Source organism: Phalacrocorax aristotelis, chromosome Z (genome assembly GCF_949628215.1).
Source record: "Phalacrocorax aristotelis chromosome Z, bGulAri2.1, whole genome shotgun sequence".
NCBI classification, from domain to species: domain Eukaryota; kingdom Metazoa; phylum Chordata; class Aves; order Suliformes; family Phalacrocoracidae; genus Phalacrocorax; species Phalacrocorax aristotelis.
Genome location: NC_134311.1, coordinates 56,080,205 through 56,102,599, shown reverse-complemented (window position 1 = coordinate 56,102,599; position 22,395 = coordinate 56,080,205). Strand labels below are relative to the sequence as shown.

Here is a 22,395-nt window from a genome sequence, read left to right as displayed (position 1 = left end):
CCACTTTCAAATTTTTTCCAAAGAGGCATAACACTAGTTTCTAATCATAAAAAATCTCAAGACATTTATTCCGTGGCAGGAAGATTTTATGCTTCAGATAAGACACTGGCAGATAAGACACCTACTTGATTTCCCTTTTGGCTAAACTCGCACTCATTAACACCTTGTGCTGGGCAAGTGCAGGGGTGAAATATTCCAAATCATATGCTGTCAAAATATTTTCAAAACTTTTCAATAGCCATTTTCCATGAAACACAAGTGGAAGAGGCAAAACAGGTGACAGTGAGGCACATAGTTTGTATCATTGTTCACAATTCCACCTCTGAGTTCATTTATCTCCAAGTTGTACTTACAAAACCTTTATGTATCACCATCATTTATTTCTGGTACGGAATAAATATACACATGCATTTCATCTAATCAAGGCAGCATACAGGCAGGAACTAGCTGACAAAGTGTTCCTCATGATCTTTTAATGTACCTCTTCGCTTTACTATATTCCCTTCAAATGTCATCTCCTTCTGTCTTCTGTCAAACAGTTGCAAGCATGAAAATAATAAATAATACATACTTTGTATTCCAGCAACTTTGTACAAGTGCTCTTAACATATAAGCTCTTCAGCGAGATGACAAAAAGAAAATTTGAGTTGTAGCTCTCTTATCTTAAAGTGAATGAGAAACCATTATGTTCCATTTGTGGCACATCCCTCAGCCAGTGCCTGGGAGCTGAGGGAGGGAAGATCTTCCCTCGGTACATACAGCACTGGCATATCAACACTAACACTAGTTCTTGAATCAGAGACCCTCAAAAGCCCACAGGGAAGCCCGCAGGAGGTCTGTGAGCCAGCTCATCTCTCATCCCAGCACTGCTACAGTGATGTGGACTAACCCCCACCTGAGCACGGCGGCAGGCCAGGGCTACAGAAATCTGCTTGTAAGAAGCCTTGGGAAAGGTTGCCAACACATGAACAGCTCTTCCTAGGAGAAGAGGACTTTATTTTCATCATGCAACTGGGGACTGTTGGGCAGTGAAGAGGACTTGCAGCTTCATCTTTGCTCTTTCCTGTGTTTGTGTGCAGGACTGAGTCAGCCCTCCCTTTCTTCTTTCAGACATTTCAAACTCTCAGGAATTTGGCTAGGCCTCCCTGGTCTCTCCTGCCTCCATTTTCAGGGTCATGCAACACCAAATTAAAATGAGAATTAATGGCAGACACCAAGAATCTAGCAGCTCTTTGCTGACCATGGATAACCTGACCAGTAAGGACAGCTTTAAGGACCCTCTTGATCTTCTGTTAACACAGACAGCAAGTTAAAATGGCCTTTTTCTGGTCCACAGGCTCCGCTGTGCAGAAGGAATAGGGATTGCTGCAGGGCAAAGGGGGCTGATCAAGTACTTCATAATTAAATAAAACAAATTGGCAAATGCCAGAGTCAGCCACTGGTTTAGGGTAAATAAACACTCACGCATTTATACATAAAACCAAAGCTTGTATGGAGGAGATCAAGCCAAGCAACCCCTGCCATATTCAGCTATATGTTTGTATAGCAAAACTGAGCATATTTCTCAACTCTCAGACAAGGCAGTTCCCCTAAGTGCACCTGTTTGGTTTTGTTTGGTTGGTTTTTTTCCCTTTCCTTCCATCTGCTCACAAGACCAATAAATGACTAAGTAACACCATTATTGTAAAACAAGCTGCACAGCACAAAGCTGTATTTACTGGAATGATGCCACATTATTGTTTCTGTTCCATTAAATGTTTACTTTAGGCCTTTTATAACAGTTAGAGGTATAAGGGTTATTCTTCCAGCCTCAAAGAAACACAGTGAGAGCAATTTGCCAAGCTGTGCAAAAAGTTATGCACACAAGTCTCGTTATTCATGCACTCAGTAAGAAAATTTAGCTCCCTACCTGCTCCCACCCCTCCCAGCTTTCTCAGCAAGATGCAGCAAGATTTAGAAGACAAAGAAATAAAATGTTTTGGCCTGAGTGTCAGTGAAAAGAAGAGGATGTTATTTTTCAACAATTATTCTGCATTATGATTTGATCTACTTCATCCCCTGCACATTTTAAGAACAGCATTTGCAGAGCATAGGGTTAATACATACAGGCTGCATCATGTATATGCCCTTTTCAACTTGATGGTACAAGACTTGGGCTATGTTCTTCCTTTCTGTAACAGTAGAGTGTTTTGTTTTATTTGCCAGAGAGACACAGAAGAGGAATGTGTCAAGGGTTCTGAAAACAAAAGAATTAAACTCAAGCATTTAAAGTGCCCAGCTGTTTCTTGGGAAGTGTTACACAGAAATAAAAATGCTCTGAATATTATGGGTTATTGCTCGCAAATGTTACCTGTGGTATGCTGAGGCTAATCATAAACTCAGAGAACAGGTCACTTACATCATGTTACGTTTGCATTGATTAAGGCATGGAAATCTTCATAGATCTGGGTCAATAAACAGAACAAGGCACAACATTCCTGTGATTCTGAAAAGAACAGATTGAAGAGATTGTGGACTGTATTTCACAGGGCTGTAGTCTTACAGATCCTTGTTAGTCTTTACCTGCTCATAGTAATTTAAGCTTCCAATTTTAATCAGGATTTAAAACAGTGAGAAGGAAACCTTGATTTAAAAAGCTGATTTTATTTTTCCTTGCATTTGTACTTGCTAATTAACTTTGTTCTCACTGATTGGCATAATAATTAACACAAGGTGATTTGCAATCATATTTGCAATGTATATTTGATATATTTTAGTATCTTATTTTATCATAAATATACACAGAGTGCAAGAATTATTGTAATTTGTTCAGATGCTTACGTTTAACATTCATACTATTTCAGCAAGTGGCAAAAGACTTCTAAATTACTATTTCATTGGGGTTTTTATCAAAATGCATTGGGGTGGAAACTAAAAATCAATTTAAATGCATAGAATTGGTTTAATTAATTGTATTTAACTGTCTTAAATACACCGTATCATGTTTTTCCTTATAAAAAAGAAGCTTATTTAAAACTAGCCAGATTACTAAATGAACAAAGTGGATACATCATTTAGTGAATGGAGAGATTATATCCTGTCTCCAGGAGCTAATATTTAGATATCTAACATGCATATAAATGGCTAGTGAGTTATCAGAAGTGCCTATAGGGGCTACTGCCTCATTTCCCCTCAAGGCAATAGGAGCTAGATGTTTAATCTGTAGGAGAGATTTTGAAACTCCCACTGGTCATCTGTCTCCATCTTCAGGCACCAAAATATCTTTGGAAATCTGACCCCTCGCCGTTAGGGTTTTGTCTGTGTTATCTTCTCCACTTTTTTTATTCATAAGCTAGAACAGAAAACAATCCTGCATATTCAGGTGTCAATCCATTTCTGAATTTTCCATAAGCAATGCTAATTAAATGGCAAAAATATTTGCTGTACCTGCTAGTTCAGCTAAAACAAACATCAAATAAAAGAGAGGCTTTTCTGTACAGTAAAATATTTGAAAAAGTGCAAACTCCAGTATCAGCATCACAGTAAAGGCAGGAAAAGTAATACATTTCTGGATTTTAAGACATAACAATTATTTTAATAAAGTCTACACTGACCTTAAAAATTGAATGTTTTTCTACTAATTCCCTAAGTAGTTTTATTTGAACCACTGAGTAGGACAATCTTTCTAATATACTGAAATAATGCTGAGAAAAATCTAAGCTTTAATAGAGGTTATCAGTGTTTTATACCTGTTTTCAATTTTATTTTTAATGTATTTAATTTTACTATATTTTTTAGTTAAATATAAACATCTCTGTTTAGTTTAACTTCTAGGCACCTCTAGAAATTCTCAGCAACCACACTGGGTGCCTGGGCTGCCAGTATAGTCACTGGGGCATTACATCTCTCCATCTAGAATCTAAGCAGGTCACTGCAGAAAGTACCAGTGTGAAAACCATACCTACCATCTCAAATTTGCCCTTTCAGTGTCTTCTCTGATGTACTTTCAGCTGCTTCCTTATACTCAGGATGCCCTGCCTGAACTCTCTGGTGGGCTTAGACACCTACATCTTTCGTCTAAAAGCCTAAATGTATTGGTGGCACTGCTTTACCCAGTAGGTCAGTGGTTTTAGCTTTCACCTTGCTTGAATTCCCTCTTCTGCCAAGGAAAGTCTCCTAAGACAGAGTCTGTATGACCAGGTAAGTAAGGACTTTCTGAGATGGGAGCCCTACGTAATCCACCTGCTGAGGTTTTACCATTTTGCATATGAATTGTTTCCCACAGGAAGGTGACCTAACCACTTGGCTGCATGGTCATTCTTCTTTCTCTCTTGCTCCAATCATATGGAATTATTGCAGCAAACATGAAGCAGCACTAACAGGAAAAAAAAGAGTTTTTTCCATGACTAGTATTTTCTGTGCTCCCAGAAGGTATGGATTCCTGGCAGGAAAAACTGTGCATTGACTTATGTTCTTCTAAATCCAGGGCAGGTTTGGTTAAGCTGCGGAGTAAAACCAACAGCAAATAATCACTCCAAAGGTGATGAAGGAACAGAAAGCCTTGCTGGGATTTCTACACTAGTCACAGGTGTGGCAGACTCTGTATGGTCAGTGCTAAGGTGTTTCTCAGCATGCCTAGAGGAATTTCCCCAGTGGTCAATGTTGGAAACGTAGTGCCTACAAACTTTAAACATCTCCAGGATTAAGAGAGAGTGAGTTGGGGGGGGGGTTGTCACTTTTTTGGTTTAAGAATTCAGTGTGAGATACATCTCATCTAACTTCAGTCATTTGTAGATGATGAATTTCCCAAACAGTTTTAGATACCCAATTTACACAGCATGAACTGAACTCTAGAGATGTCTGTTCCTCTTCAGGGTAAAAGAAGCTTAATAGGCAGACTAGACACCTAATCCTGACTCAGCTTAATTTAAGCAAGAGGAGACTTGCTACTGAAGTATAATTCAGGTGTATCTGATATTTCAAGGTCTTAGTTCCCTGTTATGCTCATGTTTTCTGCTGGATTAGGAATGGTTGCTCCAGTATGTACTTTGAAAGCTTTACATTATTAAAAATAATAAATTATGTTTCTGAAAATCTAAAAGTTTTCATTCCTCACTGGAGACTAGAAATATGAAAATCCCATTAAACTGGTTTGATCAGGCTAATTTTACCAAAATCAGTATTGCTATAATATTTACAGTGTGATGTTTTGTTGTAATTATTTCTAGTGTCTCCTACATCTCAATGCACTATGTGTAAGAGAAAAGTAAACTGACCTCTATCTCACCTTCCTTCCCCATTAAAAAAACTTAATGGTGTAGGAGCAGGAATTCAGTCTTACAGTATGCTCTCAATGGTTGGAGTTTGGATCCTGCAACTGAGCCTGCAGTACAAGAGGCTTGCTCCTCAGGTGAGGCACGTCCATTATGACAAGCAGATTTTTAGGGATCGAGGGAACTGCTAAGATTGCCTGGCCTAACCCCCTGCACAGATTTCACCTGCTAATTTCTACATTGAGCCTTAACTTGCAGTTAAGCTAAAGTATATTTTATATAAGGACATCCAATCTTAAACACTTCCATCTCCCTTACCCACTGGTAGTTTTCCCAGTAGTTAATTGCTCAGTACTTAAAATTTGGCACCTAAATTCAATCCTGATTTTGTCTAGTTTGGGCTTGCTGTTGTATCCTACCACTCATTCTTTTTGCTGGGTTGTGACCTGCTGCTAGCAGAAATTCCTTCTCTATGTAGATTACAGATTGACCAAATCCCTTCTTTTCTTTGCTGACTGAATACCCTTAGCTTCTTGTGAGCTGCTCTGTGGGGTATGTTTTCCAGGTACTGTATCATGCCCATGGCTTTGATCTGAGCCTTACAAGTTTTTTTTCCATTTTAAAGTGTAGAACTGGGCAAGTTCTACATGGCCAGTGCCTCACTCTTTTGGCATTTCTAGATATTAAAACTCTACATAATACTGACATGTCAGTACATTAAGGGATGATGCCTGCTCTCTGATAGCCATGGTATTATAGCTGGGCTCATGTTCAGTTGGTTAGCCATCACAACCCAGCGGTCCTTTTCTAGGGTTATTGGTTTCCAAGTCACAGTTTTTAACTCTGTAAGTCTTGACATATTCTTTGTTCCTACATGTATGACCCTGACTTTTCCAGCATTGAAATTATGTATTTTGAACTAGTTTATTTCACCCAGCAATCCAAATTGCTTTACAGAACTAATCTGTTCTTATTTCTTACAATGCCAACAACATTTGTGCCAGCAGCAGGCTTTACTAGCAATTATTTTATTCTTCTTCTCAGGTGATTAACAAATGTATTGATAGCTTAGGGCTGGTGAACAGACTCCTGCAAAAACTCACCAGAAACTCCTACATTATGATAATTACCCAATTACAACACACCAATTTCCAAACTATTTAAAATGTGCTAAACTGATACTGTACAGTGCTAAACTTCAATCACAATGTACTGTGACTTCGTGCCAGTTGTTTACAGTATCAAGCTATATCATGACAGTACGTTTATCTCTGACAATAAAGACAGCTGTCCTATCAAAAGCATACATTTTTGATCTCGCCTAGGCTTTCTAAACACTGCTTCATCTTGATGCTACAGTATACAGATACTGTTTTCTTTTTTTATTGACTCATGAGAAGCTTTGAGAACATCACATGTAGCACCATAAGGGATATTAGCATGATATTCCTATTTGGTGCCAGCTACTTTGCAGTCCCCTACCTTTGTGTGCTACCAACATGTTCCTGTCCGCTAAGCACTGTCAAAAAATTGCTTCTTCATTGGAAAATATTGTCCTGAGTGTTCAGTCTCTGGTAAGAATTGCAGTTTTCAGATGTGGCCAAAAAAGGAGGAATCCCCTTTGCTGGTATTTAAACTTTGCACTGAAGCATGGGATCAGTCAAACCCCCACAGATGTCTGTTGATGTCCGTGAGTTTCACAGTTTTGCTTTGTGTTATACCACAGAAAGGATTTCATTAAAAATAAAGTTAATAACTTAGGAATCAAGCAGGCATCAAAGACCATTTTCAAGACATTTCTATAAAGTCTTAAAAAATCCTGAATCTTTCTAATGACTCGGGGAGATAAATATGCAAATATGTATATATATACCTATATAAAAATATATAAAATCTACCTCTTTTTTTCCAGAGACATTGATCATGTGCAGGTTTATTCTGTGAGTTCTTTAAATGTCAGATTTGAATTTGATCTTTCACTGAAGATTTTATTATATCCAGTTACTACCAAATCAATAATTAATTTTATTTCATTCCAATGAGAATCACTTACATGATATTTTTATTTTAAAATAAACTATCAATTAAAACCGAAAATCTGTCTCCAACGTAGGGCAAAAAGAGAGCAGCCAAAATAAGGTTAGTGGCAGGTTCATAATCAAAGCCCCTCTCTCTATTGAGAAATAAACACTTGTGAGGATTCTTAGTGCGTTTTACAGTCTTAACGGCTGTCAGGTCTCCCTTGATTGACCCCGAATAAAATCTAACTGGGGGTGACAAAAAAATATGTCCATCAACTTTGCTCATGCATTACAACATAAAAATTGACTGGAGTCATTGACTACAGGTAGCAATGAGCAAAACTACACAAGATAAATACTCTGGTTTGTGGATACTCATTCACTCCACTTTTGTCTGCCACCTTGATTTTCGGATTGGGCATTCATGGATAAAAACTGGGTGATCTGAAAAAATCGTGTGTGTCTTTTAAAAGACAGTATCGTGTTATGTTACTCCCTTCAAAGAAATTTATGTTACATGGTGTTAGACCATGGGCTAAGCTTAATGTAACATGATGCATTAAAAACTGCACATCATGATTGTAATGTGTGTCAGAACAATGAATTGTTATATCACATATCTCTTCATTTGTAGGTAGGGGACCCATGGAAATAATTCGCAAAGGGATATATTCTCCTTTTGATGCATGCACATAAATCCCTTTTTCTCTCACTACTTCCAGCTCTTCACCTAATGGCTGGTCTGAGCTAGGAAAAACTGCTTTTAAAAAATCCTCAAGTTAGCTAAAAAGGTTTGAATTGTAGCTTAGCATTTATTATAGGCACAGTTTAACCCTTGAACTGTATGACAGGGCTGCTTTGGAACATGTGCTCCCCCCTAGTGTAATATTTGAGGAATCACTATTGCTGCCTTCTCTACCCAGGGTAAATTGTACTGTCACTATAGCTTTGCTTAAGATGAGTAGATTTTATACCACCACATCCCAGTGGACTACTTCCTTTCCACAGAAGCATAGATGAAATCAGAATCTGTCCTGGAGGTGTTTGGAGAAGCAGCAAAGGCAGAAACAGGAATGGACTTTGGCCCCAGCTCTTTTCAGCTTCTGCCTGGTGTCTGCTTCCGCTTTTACCTAACTTCCCAAAGTAACTGAGCCTCTCCTGTAACAAAACATAGCTCCCACTTGATTCACTGTGTTCAGTGGGTATCTCACAAACCCTGCAGCAGCAATCCATTTTATCCTTGTCCTACCCCGTGGCCTGTGCTACTTGCCTGTATTGGTGGCGTTGAATAACTCTCTAAGCATTTAGGGGTGGGATATTTGTGAAAGATCATTTTGACCATTTTGATCAAGTGATAAGAAATTGGGTCAAGAGATCTACACTACAAGGAATACTGATACTGTGTTGTATGTTCACAATCAGGGATATTAATTCTTGTGCACTTAAATGACGCATAGCTTTGTGCTGGCCAGCTGTACAGAGGTTAATTTTATCTACTGAATATATTAAAAAAAATTAGGGAGACACTACTAATTTTTATTCAAAATCTAATCTTATTTATGTAATACCCTTTAGGGAGGCTGAAAGATAAAATTTGAAGACTGAATAATTTCCACATTTTGTTTTATCATAAATGAAAATTCACATACAAATGGCACAGATGGTTTTGATGGATAAACAAAATAGTATAAAAGCTCATTGAGCATTTACTTACTAAAGTAATTGTCTCAGTCCTCAGCTGAAGCAAATGTATATTTGGCACGGCTACAGCCATGGGTTTTTCAAGCTGCCTAAACCAACTGGTAATGGATGAGATGATGGAAACTGCCCCTGGGGTTTAGTGGACTTTAGAGGTGACTGCACCTCCTACTGCAAGGTATGCTCTGACCTCAGCAGCATTGGTGGAAGTGGCATGATACCTATAATTTGAACTATATCAGCTGACAAACATGTTGGCTCTACAGTCCAAAAGAACTAGTGGTATTACACAAAACAGCTCCACTGCAACAGCCCTGTTATTTCATAAACTCCCTTACTAAAGACAAGGAAATGAATCTAAAATGGAGGAAGGGATATGATGAGAATACAGGATTAATGCTTACTATTTGCACAGCTTAGAAGTTGTGTGTTTCTTAAGGTTAGAAACAGAGGAGACATTAATGTCAGGAGACATTAACTGGGAATTGCTAATATCAGGACTTGAGGCATACTGCAATGCTTTTGAGTCTGTCTGTTCTTTTCTTGTGATGAAGCGTACGTGTGGCATTAACTTCCTAAGCTGGCCTTTCACAGATCATGTTATGAGTTGTAGGACATGCTTTGCAGTCTGGTGTGCTCCCTCGCATGTGAATTGGGTGCACTGTGAGCATTTCAGATTAAACATCTATTACATAGTTGTTTATGTGTGCAGAGATCTGAGCTCATCAGTCTGATTAGCTGCTTCCAGTCCCTCGTTCTTAAGTGAAATGGTAGCAAGCAGTAATCGCTATGTGTGCTCTTATCCAGAAGAAAGGAATAAGACATAGCTGGACTTTTCTAGAGAGAAGGCATAGTACATTGGCAGTGACAATTACACCCACTCAAGTAAATTTGTGCAAAACGTAACAAACTGGCTTGGAAATACACCTTATGTGGAGCCAAATGAAAGCTGAGATGACCAGATGACACTGGACAGAGAAGAAGTCATATTCAGAGCAGCTTCAGCTTTACGTGTGAGGAAGGATCAATATAGGAGAATATGTAAAGATACATGTAAGGGTCCCATATACAGAATTACCTGCTCCATATGTCAGCATAGCTAAAGCATCAGCAAATTACATTTAGGCACCTGCCTCTATGCAAGAGCATGCACATAATGACTTAGATCTTATGAAAATAATAGATCTTATGAAAAGCCTTCAACCAAATGAAGCACAAGCAGAATACTTCCAAAATTCATTGAAGAATCAATGGTTTCAGTACCACCCAAAAGGCACAACAGGATTCACAACCTTCATATCAGAACGTATTCAACTCTGGTGTAACACCACTAATTCACATGGAAACATATCTACAACTGACTAGGCTAGAAACTGTTTCAAAGGAGTTCTGGAAAAAAAAACCAACAAACTTTAATTAAAAATTGAGTGTCTGTCCTGGAAAGCATTATACATACTTTCCTGGATATCCAGATATCCAGACCCTTAGAAGTAAAATTATTATTTTTTAAAGTGTTAATTTATCATTTTCAGGAACTAATACAAACATACATTAATAATAAAGTAGATCATCCTTTTAAACACAGTTTTACATTATACTTCAGCATCCACCAGTAAGACTTTTTTCAAGTTATCATTATGTGTGCTTAAATATGATCTCAGGTTTGGTATATTATAATCTATTCAATTATCTGAATTAGCTGTAAGAAAACAATTGCATTCTACTTCTAAAATGCAGTAGCTGAGCCTAAACACTGTCAGTTGTGCGAGTTAATGCTTCAGGGCTAGAAATAAAACATTTGTAGCACTTGGAAACATGAGTTACTTTTCTTAATATTGCTTCTTCTAGGCAATTTTTATTTTCATACTGTTATTTGTTGTTGGCCTTCTCACTTATGGAACAACTATGTCAAATATAGAAATGACATCGAAGACTATTTTTTAAAAAATAATTGATGTGTAGGTGCAAGGTGGTAATGCAGCTTTCCTTGCAGCGGTCTGTATTTTCAAAGCATATGTACTGTAGTCACACTGCCTTGGAATTGTTTATAGAACAGCACGACTTCGTACAGCTTTCTAAGACCAGATTAATAAGATCTGAGTTTCAGTCCAAGTAAGGGCCTGCATTTTCCCTTGTGCCTGCCAGAATGCTGCTCTCCTTCCTCCTCCTCCTGCACAGGCAATGGCAGGTTTCCTTATCAAATATATAATACAACTGTGAACTTGTCTGCAGGTCACAGTCATTCACGGAGTTATGCAGGCTGTTGATTTTGAGACCTGCATCTCCCTGCAGAGAAAACCTGCCGAGCCGAGGCTGTGTTTGGGTCCCCAGGGAGGCTCGCTGGGCTCTGTAAAAGGGGTCGCATTCATCCTCCTCTGCGGATAAGACACAACCCCATGGACTTGAGTGATCTTGGCCCTCCCTATGACATGCCTGAATAGGGCCTGATAGTGCCAGCCTCACTCCCATGGCTGCTGGCTGATCATGTGTAACTGGCATGCAACCAAAAGCAACGTGACACCCTCCCTTGCAGCTAACTTTTCTCAAGAGGTATTGGTCACTGGCAATGTCAAGAGACCGGGCAAGTGACAACAGAGGACAGAAGGATGTGTGGAAAAAAAAGGCCTCTGTAGACCTTCCCAAACTGTACTCTGCTGAAACTATACTTACCTATTTATGCATTGAAGCTTTTTTTTTTTCTTTCCTGTTGATTTAAATGCTCATTCAGGGGAAGTTCTTTCAAACACAGACCCAAAGGGATTTTTTTCTAGAATTCGACACCTTAAACGGCTAGCCTCAACTAAGCATAATCATGAAGGAAAAACAAGTTTCCTTAGGACTTGTAACTCCTTGGTTTTACAAACAGTGCTCTGGGTGCCGTTAGGCTTCCGTGCTCTGTGGCGGGGTCATCAACACCACTGGGTTGGCCAGGTGCCTGGGGCTTTCAAGGCTGGCCAGGAAGGGAGCCATCAGCCTCATGCCCGGGAACCTTGAGGCTGGCACAGAGGGGAAGAAGGAATCTGTTTTGTTCACCTATTTGGTGCACAGGACCTTCAGGGCCTGACAATGAGGGGGAAGGGATCGGATACACGACCTGCTCGATCCCAGAGAACGGCTGCTTGCCTTAGCAAACGGCGTTAGTTACGCTAACCACATTGCCAGGAGTCTGGGGCCGGGGGTGCCGGTCACAACCCCACTCCCGACGCCACCACAGTACCAGCCACACTCTCTCAGAACAACTCCTACTGCTGCATCTGAGGGCGGACGCGTACCTTTCTTGCCCGTGCTCTTGTGAACAACTGGTGAACGAGACCGGGCCCGGCCCCGCCGCCTCCACTGGGCCGCGGGGTGTGTGGGGGGAGAACGCCGCGGCGCTCCGCCCCCTCTCCCCGTGGTGCTGCCCAGGCTGGCAGCTCGGCGCATGTGCGGGTCCAGGCTGCGCCGTCGGTACGCCGCGCCGCCGCCTCGGGATTCTCCGCACCTGCGCCGCTCCCTCCCGCCCCCAGCAGCCCCGCCATGGCTGACGGGCGCTTGAGGCAGATCAAGATCAAGACCGGCGTCGTGAGGCGGTGAGTGCTGCCCCGGGAAGGGGGGGCGGGGGGGGAGTCTCAGGCGGGCGCGCGCCTCGGCCCTTGGGAGCCGCTGGGAACTGTTGTGGGGAGGCCGGGCCTGCTGCGTGGCCGGGAGCTGGCGGCGGCGGTGTCGCGCTGTGCGGTGGTGCCGGCGGGTCGGCCCTGCCGCGGCTGCCGGCTTTTTCCGCTGGCGCTCCGCCACCGGGAGCAGGCCTCTCTCTCACCAGAGGACAATAAACGCGGATTTTGTTCCGTTCCCTGAGCGACTTTGAGAAGCGAGGGGAGTCGCCCTGCCCCGTCAGTGTACAGATACGCTGGTGAGGCCTGAAGTCTTGCCTGTTTAATCCAAACGACTGTTAAGCGGGTCATCTCCGATTCAAAAGTTCACACTGCGAAACTGAAGGTAAATTCATCACTTCAGTCTCGATTTTGCCTTGTTTTAATGCAGTCTTAATTATTAAGAAGAGTTACAGTTTATCTCTCTGAATACATCTTATTACGACTGTAAGCGAAAGGCTTTGGCATCAGATATTTGGTCACAAGGGGGTTTATTAAGGCTACACCCTACAAAGAGGGCTCACGCAGAGGCACGAATCAGTATGTGTGACAGATCAGGGTGTTAAATAGTCCAGTTTCATACAATCAGCTTTGTATTATGACATCTAATTTCAGTTAGTAAAAGACTAACAGTAAGGTAGGCAAGCTTTTGAATTCCTGGTTAGCTTTGAAAGATTGAACTTGAAGACTAGAAAAGTAAAATGAAAACGGAATTATTGCTCTGTTTATGATAGGTAAAGGTACTTCTGAGTTCCAGGCTCCAAATGCGGAGCAGTTCTCAAGTACTGCTGCAAGCAAAAACATTGATTATATGGTTGTAAGGCCCTGTTCCCTGTCACTATACAGGGAGGACGAATCATGAATTTGTGTATTATTTTTAACCTAGAAAGCTTTAGTGCATTCTTATTGAGTGGCTTTGGGTCCCTTTCACGGCCTGTGTTATGGTTACTGACTTTCCTGGCCAGGAACATTTTAAGTGTCCTCTGTGCATTTTTTAAGTGGATGGTGCTTTGTGCTGGTTTTTATAGATGAAGTATTCTGGGGTATGGGGAAACTAGATGAAGTTTCACTAGCGGCTCATTGCTGCTGTTTGATAGCTTTACTGAGAGAACTGTGTGGTAATACAGAATAGCATTTCATGTGACCATTGCTTAATGATAAATCATCACAAAAGTTACCTCAACAAGCTTTTCCCTCATGTGTGTAGAATGGGAAGGAGTGGGGGGCAAGTCTTTACTAGGCAATGAACAACTGTGTAGAGACCCCAGCAGAGCTGGTGCGGGCCTGCATGTTCACGTGGTGAATGCTGTACCATGTGGCTGTGTCCCCTTAGACCTGGAAGTGGCCTAATGATGCCAGCATGGTTTTGCAGGTAACTGCGTGTGGAGCTCCTCATCTGTATGCCACTGTCCATAGTGCTTCTAGCTCTAAGATGAGCTTGCATGTTCTTTTTCTCCATTTCTTTGCTTCTGCAGTTTGTGCCTGAGAGCACTGAGAACAAGAGATTGAAATTAGTAGTGTTTGTTGTTCTGTGTGAGCGATTTCTTTACTGCTTGGTGTGGCTCTCCTGTTTGTTCACTTGATTTATGGAAATCCATGGGTGCTGGTTTTGAATTTATTCCAAGCTTGTTGCATCTAAATAACAGGAGGTTGCCTAAGTTCCAATTGGATATTCGTTCAGTTACAATGATGATAACACAGTTCAAATTATATACAGTCAAAATTAACAAACACAAGGTGTCTAACGTTTCTACTTTGTTTCTAATAACACCCCTTCCCTGATGTTATAATCACCTTTTTGCTTGCCCTATTTTGTTAAGTGGTTTTTGTTATCCTAAAACTGGTTTTAACCATCTCTCTGGGTTGCATTCCTTTGACCCGTATTTGACCAATATTGTTGAGTTGTATGTAGCACTGGGGCATTTCAGCATCTTCCTGTGCCTGTGTTTTCAGGGGCTCTGCTATCATCCCATGCTCCTGCTCTCATCAGATTTGATCTTTTATGCTTATGCCATTAGTAACAAAAATCAATACAACAGTGTTATACCACGTGATTTTACAAAGCTGAGCAAAAATTAAAGCAAAGCAGGTAATTGTCACCTAGTCATAATAGCATCTACAGTTAAACAAGTAGAAAAAAAAATCTCAAGACCAGCCAAGACAAGTCCAGGCAAAGTCTGACATTTCCTCAGAGCTGTTTTGTGAGCCAAATACAAATCCTGTGGCCTCTTATAAGCAATACTTAATAAGTTAAAGAATGTTTTGGGCATACTGTATAGGTGGGCATTCCTCTGAGCTGAAACAATTGCCACTGGTGATAGGAGATTTGGTGTTGGTCCGTGATGGCTTAAGCTAACCTACATCTGAGGGGCTGTTTTACAGCCTCCTGCTTTGTGCCCTGCACAAGGACTTAGGTAGCCACTTGCCTATATGTTTCACAGAGCTGATCTGCTGAAAAATAACTAGGACTTTTTTTTTTTAAGTTATTTTGAAGGATGAGGCCTGTCTGGACAAGGTCACCACACAACTGTACACATTTCAGGGCTAATACAAAGAAAGGGATGAAAACATTGGGGGAAATGGTGCAAATGCAGTTGACAGGATTCAGGTTTGCTTTTGGAGAATGGCTGTGTGAATAAACAAGTAAACTTAGCATGTGTTTGTTGTGTGGTAACAATATGCACATCTACAGTTACTGTGCAGCAGCTGGCGTACTGTAAGTGAAGATTAAAAATTAAAAAAAAGAAAGGAAAAAAGAAATGTTATCTCCCCCACAGGGCGTATACAGCAGCAAGTCCCCTTCTGTGGCAGTTGCACACAGATGCCAGAAGAGCTATGGCTCTGTCCCACTCCACCCTTCCTTCTCCAGCTAGCAGCCTAGTTATGTCCTCTGCTACAGTGGACATGCATGTGACTTGAGTCAACTTAGGAGCATTATACTGTCCTCTTATTTGTCCTCTTATTTTGGACTAGAATGACTATGTAGGTATTTAGTCATAGTGTATGATAAGACTTGCACAGAGGCTTTAATTAAACATGCCATGAAGTGACTGACTTAACACTTCAGTTAATTTTCCTTAGTTTTTCTGTGTTTGCGGTTTAGAAAAGTAGATTCAATTTAGCCTGTAGTACTGATGTTCAAGCACATTCAATGCTCAGGCTATAAAAGTATATAAAAAAAGATAAAGGTCAAGAACCATTGGGATATATGGAACTTCTTCAACACTTCATTTGTCTTTTATTTAATCATGTGCTGTAGTACATTCTTTTCTTTCATTAGTTACCTAACTCGTCAGTTTTTTCTCAAACTGAGAACAAAGAAGCTGTTCTGGTTTGGGATTTTTTTTTTTAGCTGTATATGATAAATTATTTGTGTGCCCCTCTCAAGAGACTATATATTATAGGTCATGGGTACTTTACTTGACTTCACGTTTCTTACATTGCTATGTATCAGCAAAAGAAATGTAAACTAGGAATGGGAAGACTGTTTTGCTTTTTTTGACAAATCTGATAGCCAGGCTCTTGTCAGTAGCTTGTCATTAAAAAAAACCAAAACGATTCAATAAGCATGAATAATAATGTTTGCTCTATTTTTGGCTTATGTCCTCACAAGCGATACTTCTGGTTTAATCACGTAAAAATAGTCTTACTCTCAATAAATCCAGACTCCAACAACCTGCTGGATAGTGAGGGAATTGATTAGGAAAAAAACCTCAAACTTTAAAATATATCTTATTCTCATTTCAGATTGGCAATGATTTTTAAAACTACAGCAAACAAAGTTGGGTCATGTGAAAATAGCACTGACATTTGCCCATAGTTTCCATCTGATTAAGTGGAAGTGACATCAGTAGATTAGAATGAGACTAAGACAATTCACATTGCAATTGTGTTAGTTTAACTTTAACAATCTTTTAACACTCTTGTTTAAATGTGGCTGACATACCATAATTACAAATCTACAAGCCTTGATTATAGAATTTTACATCATGAACCTATGGGGAAAGTGTATTGATTTTTGTGAAGCAGTTCTTTTTTAAAACCACCTTCCTAAAGCTATGAAATCTTCCTATGATTGTACTTTTGCCTGCTGCACTGGCGTTGATACTGTTTTTTCCTCTTTGTAAAATATTATTTTGCCAAGCAATTTATGCTGTGATTTCCCATCTCCCCTTTCCCGCAAGCACAGAAAGTCCTGCAAGTTACACAAAAATGTCAGTCTGCTTTTAAATATAAATTTAAACAATTCTTTTAAATTGAATTATTTTACTGGTGAGTTCAGGATACATTTTGTGCAAGTGAAGTACGAAGTATTGCAGAGAATGCAGACATTCCTTTTGCTGTATGGTGACTCTATTGATAATTCAAGCACAAAACTAGTTAATTTCCTTGTTTACTCAAGAAATCTTACTTCTGGTGTAAATCACAAATTTTCTCAGTCTTCTGTCCTTGCTTTCTTGTTTGTTTCCCATTAGTTTTAGGCACTAGATCTGATTCTTAGCATCAATATATTGATAAGAAACTCATGTCTCCTTTATTTTCATTATAATTAGAAGGTTGTATGCAGCGACTGCTTGTTAGCTTAATTACTGTGAAGGGCTGGGATATTTGATACGGGTATTGAGGAATGATCTGCATTGCTGCTCAGCTATACTGAGTCAGCATGATAAAGCAATTTAATGTGTTTACACTGCATGTTCAAGAGTTCAGGGATTCAGGAAGGTGAATATATTGCATGCACTGTCATATACAATCTGACTCTATCCAGATTAAATAACCCTTCTCAGAGTGCAGGAGCACTGTGCATCTATTGTCTAGGGTTGTCACCAGCTTGGTCCTGGAGTCTTAAACTTGGGTTCATTGCTAGCCAGGTATGGTTGCTGTGATCCAGATCTGCTTAGATACATCTTAAGTACCTTCTGTAGAGCTCTTGGCTTCAGGCTCAGGTACAGCAAGTCCTGAGTTGGCCATGCACTTGAAGGCTGATTTGGTCTTGTAGACTTATTAATCTCTGTCCCCTATAAAAACTGCTTTATGTGAACTGGCTGAGGAAAGAGCACACCTGCATTTGTATAGCACTGTCTGAGTTAGCATCTGTGGCATACAGAGTCACCAACCCAAATAATTAGTTGAAGCGTAATTGCAAGTTGACTATAGTCTCCAGAAGCAAAACTACTTGTTTGAAGGGATTCCTGTTTCCCTGTGTTTTCAATGCATGCTTTCTTTTAAACTTCAGGAATGCCAAACAGTACCCACCCATATCTTAGAAAGCTGTGAGAAGAGCACAGTGGTTGCTGTGAGCATTGCATGGTGTGTGGTTGTTTTGTGGGTTTTTTTTTAATGGTTTTGATTTCATTTGTTTTACCTTTTGAGCAGACCTAAACATTGGTTCCTTTTTAGAATTATCTCACAAATTTAAATTAATTGCCTCTTTTGCATTCCTTCTTCCACCACATAACCTCCTCTTAAAAAAAAAAAAAAGCCTTTAGTGAAATGCATGATTCTGGCATCTCATTGGTTTTATGTTTCCAATTATCTTCTGCCCGCTGAGGCAAAAATGTCTTGTACATGTCCATGCTGACCATAGTAATCTACTGATGTAATATTTTAATTGGCAGAGCTGTTGCACACCAGGTTTATCATCACAGGTGTCAGTAGTGATGTATTAAGGAGGAATGAATTTTTTTTGTTTGGGCAGCACATATGCAAAACTGGCTTTTGCAATCTTAAGTTCTTTAAGCAGTCTTTCAAAAGTTTGGAAACACAGGAGTTACAGTTGCTTGGCAACCGTAGTTTGGTGTTGTTATGCATACGTGTAGTACTGTTTTCTTGTTTTTGATTGTACGTACTTTTCCAATGGCATTCTTACTCATGTCATGGAGCCACATATTTGCTTATGTGGATAAAGCAATTACAAATAATCATTTTATGTGATGAATTGGAATGCAGATCTATAGAAAAACTTTTTATACAGAAGATGAGTTACAACTGCACTAACAACCATCATCCATCCTGGATTGACTTAAGTATTATTAAGTTATATGTATCATAGAGGTGGGAATCTCATTCAGGATCAGGAGGTTCATCATATTTTCTTTAAACTGTATTAAGTCTCTTTCCTGATGCTATGTGAATTACCTACACATGTAATATGACTGTAGTTCTATTTAACTTTGCTCATGACTGTAACAATTCCAATTGGTTATCTCCAGGTTGTAGGAGCGGGGACAAGGAGGGAAGGAAGTAGATTCTATGCCTTTTCTCCACATCTAAGGTTATGACTGAAGATGATTACTGGGTTACAGAAGGGAAAATCAAGTGGAGATCTATGGTAACCCCAATTGTTGCCACTATGGAGGCCACATTTCTTGTTCTTCCTTCTCTAGAAATTAAGTTGTCAGGCTCATTAGCATTTACAACTTTCAACTTCAATCCTATTCCATTCCATGCCATTGTCTCCCAGAATTTTTGCTTCTACAAAGCCTTTTCAAGATGAGCTGATAAATTTTTCACTTCTCTCCAACTCTTTTCAGCCCATCAGAAATGCTCTTTCAGCTCTCTTGATGGAGCAGCCCTTCTCTTCTTTGCTCCGACCATCCAAGTTGCTTCTTGCAGTACCTCAGCAAAGTCTTCATCCCCAGCCAGCATCTTCTGCTTTTTCAGTAGTCCATAACTTCAGAGCTTTCAACCTGGATGCATCTATTGTATTCTTCCATTCCTCTGCCCCCTCCATGCTCTCACTGGCTGCTGGCATTCAGGGATGCCCTAGCCAGGCAGACTTTCTCAGCAGGGCAAAAGGGGAACTTCAGTTGTTGCTATGGCAAGGATTTTAAAAAATCTGTAGGAATGTATTGCAAGAGCTGGGAAATAACTGTGTTGAGAGGCAAGGACAGAATGTGAAGCCCTGGAGATTCAGAGAAATCTCTAGTAACAGAGATGCTTTAAAAACATTAAAACCAAATAATTTTTAACTTGAAATAATTTTCTGACTTCAAAAAAACCTGTAACTGATTTTCGTAGTCTTCATAGATTACAGTAGTAATCCCTGACAAAAGCCAAGCGTGCAAAGTCAACCTGAAATGTCATAGTAACTCAGTTCTGTAAGCTCTAAATGAAGGAGGGGCTGAAAATTGTGTGTACACTTGTGTGTGGTTACATCTTGAGTCTTAAAAGAAAAAGTTTATCTTTTATGATGACTTTGTCGCTATCAAGTAAATGAATGCATAAACTTGAGATCCTGTCCAAATCAGGAAGTAGTCAGTCATGGCTAAGAAAACATTTCAGTTTGTGATAACTGTGTCAAGTACCGTATTTCTTTCCTCCTTCATTCATCTTCCTTCCTTGACTTTTTCTCATAGGTCCCAGTCTATAATGTGTGTGTGTGCTTACGTAGCATTAGTGAACCCAAGAATGTGTATAAGTAATCTGCAGGTTTGGGACCTGATATTTTAAGCTCTGCAGGTAGTGATTAGCACAGTGCCAATGTTACTGCAGTTGTTGAGTTACTTGTGTTATAATTGTGCATAGTGTTAATACATGGAATTTATTATACTATAACAAAAAAAGCTGTACCCTGTACAGTTATACTATTACAGATTTTTAGGTTTGAACTAAGTCAGTATAGATATTTCATTATCTAGTCAATACATGCTGTCAGCTTTGGGTTTTCTGTGTGCTTAGGCTGAATCCATGGCACATTAGCATATACAATGGTTAATAACAACATTAGTTTTGAAGAGGTGCACGTCCTTTCAATAGTGAAGTTATTCAATAGCAAAATTGAGAAATACCCTCTCATTGTCTTCAGAGCTCCACTGAGCTAGCTCAGTCCGACTAGGGAAGTGTTTCTTGTGTTGATTTTTCTAATGCTGGAGAGCAGTCTTTATTTGGTGCCTTAAGCACATAGGTGTCAGTCTCGCTCATGTAGAACCTGATCTGTTGGCAATTGCCGGAGGTTGGGGGAAGCATATCAAGAGTAGTAGTGTGTGCTTGCTCTGTCCTTGTACCATATTGACACCTTTATTCCAGGTATCCAGTAGTAGTTCCTGCCTGTGACTGTGGCTCAGGAAGGTGGAATTTTTGTCTACTTACTACAGAGGATCTTCATTTTATTATGCATTTGGAAAACTCATGTTGTGCATAGTTTTTTTCCATTTGTCAACCTTCAGATAAACTGTGTGCCCTTCCAGTGATCAGAGGGGTAGATCTGCTTGCTACTGCTAATGATGTATAAGGACTAGGGTAGGAACATATATGTCTTTGAGGAGTGAGAAAGGATGATGATTTGGGGCTCTTTCAGCAGCAGCTGGAAGTGTGAACAGTCTAAACCACTTGCAACTCTGCACCCTAAACAGACTAGGAGTGAAGTCCCTTGAGAAATCAGTGTCATCCTAAATTCGGAGGTCTCATTTTCCTCTCCTGCTCTCTGGTTCTCTGGCGTCTGATGCTAGTCAAACGTTTTGCTGAGCTCACTCACTTTGCTTAACCCGGGAGAAAGACTGTCAGCTTGTTTCCCCCCACCCCCACCCCCCACCCTTAATTTCCTGCTGTTTTGGTGAACTGAAATGGCTTGTGGAAGATCATTTGGCCACTAGTGCTGGCAGAGATGTGTGCTGGGGTGGGGAGCAGACCTCTGTTAGCAGTGGTCAGCTTTTAGACTGTCTTGAACCATTTTGTGTTACTCTGCTCTTCAGCTTGGGGAGCTGAAGTGGGGGAGAGGGAAAGTGAGTAAAGAAAATGGATGGGGAAGTAATTCACAATGGTATGGAAAAGGTACTGAAAGAGCTACTTTTTTTTTTTTCCTTCTAGCTCAAGATTCTCTCAAGCCCTTTGAGCTCTTCTGGGTTTAGTCTGCAGCTTTAAAGTAATAAAACTGTGTTTTCCACACAGAACAGGCAAATTGTGGAATTGGTTGTTAAGTGATGTGAAAGTCAAACGTGTAAAGGATTTTAAAAGGGCAGCAGCCACAGCCAGGAGCTGACCTGCTGTCTATTAAACATTGATGGTTTGGTTTTGTTCTTCAGTGTTAAAAAGTCCTTAACTTGATTTCTAGAGTCAGGTATACCACAGGAAATGTCACTTTAGACTTGATTTGTTTCTTTATACTCTCTCCCTAGTAGTTAACTACTGGCTGGCACTGGAGACAAGGTCTAGAACAATTGGATCTTATGTTTCTTCTTTTTCATTTTGAAAAACTGGCAGAAGCTGGTAAAATACTATTATTTTGTTTAGGTTATTGTCTCTCTGTTTCTGGGGGTATAGGCTTCTGCTGCAGGGTCCATGAAAAATAACTAAGGAAAACAAGCTTGTTGTTAGTAGATCTAAACCAGGTACGCAGGAGTCTTCACTTCCTTTGAACATTTATGTGGAGTTCTGAAGGCTGAAAAGAGCTATTATAAATAAAGACTTGAAATATGAAAATAAGCTAATATTAGTTGTATGCACTTGTTTGTCAGTTTTTACTTACTTAACTTTGGGTGTCCAAGGGGAGGAAGGGCTTGAGAATTTTCAGTCAGTAGATTATTTTTTTTGTTTAATGGGGGAAAACAAAAGGAAAATTTCAGGCAATAGTTGGTACCTTAATTATGTACCAGGTGCCTCTAATCAGAATCTCTCACATATTTCCTGATAGTCCATGGAATGGTAACACTTGCTAGAAAGCAGAATGAGATGTAGCAACTGTAACAAAATACACTAAAAAAATGAAACTTCCTTTCAGATTTTGCATTTTTTTAACATCTGCCTCAACTGCAAAATACACTATCCCATTAATTTAGATTGTGGCTGTCTCTTTTC

The 22,395-nt window shown here is 40.0% G+C and overlaps 1 protein-coding gene and 1 long non-coding RNA gene across 2 annotated transcripts in view; both read left to right on the top strand.

Annotated features, from left to right (window-relative positions):
• Positions 1 to 12,381: 12,381 nt before the first annotated feature.
• Positions 12,382 to 22,395, top strand: part of TBCA (tubulin folding cofactor A) — a 33,876-nt gene continuing 23,862 nt past the window's right edge. Inside the window, exon 1 of the mRNA XM_075078445.1 lies at positions 12,382 to 12,540. Coding sequence (XP_074934546.1) covers positions 12,488 to 12,540 — 53 coding nt within the window. The 5' untranslated portion in view covers positions 12,382 to 12,487. The remainder of the gene's footprint in view (positions 12,541 to 22,395) is intronic.
• Positions 17,331 to 22,395, top strand: part of LOC142050106 (uncharacterized) — a 7,161-nt gene continuing 2,096 nt past the window's right edge. The window contains exon 1 of the long non-coding RNA XR_012657922.1: positions 17,331 to 17,471. This is a non-coding gene — a long non-coding RNA (uncharacterized LOC142050106). The remainder of the gene's footprint in view (positions 17,472 to 22,395) is intronic.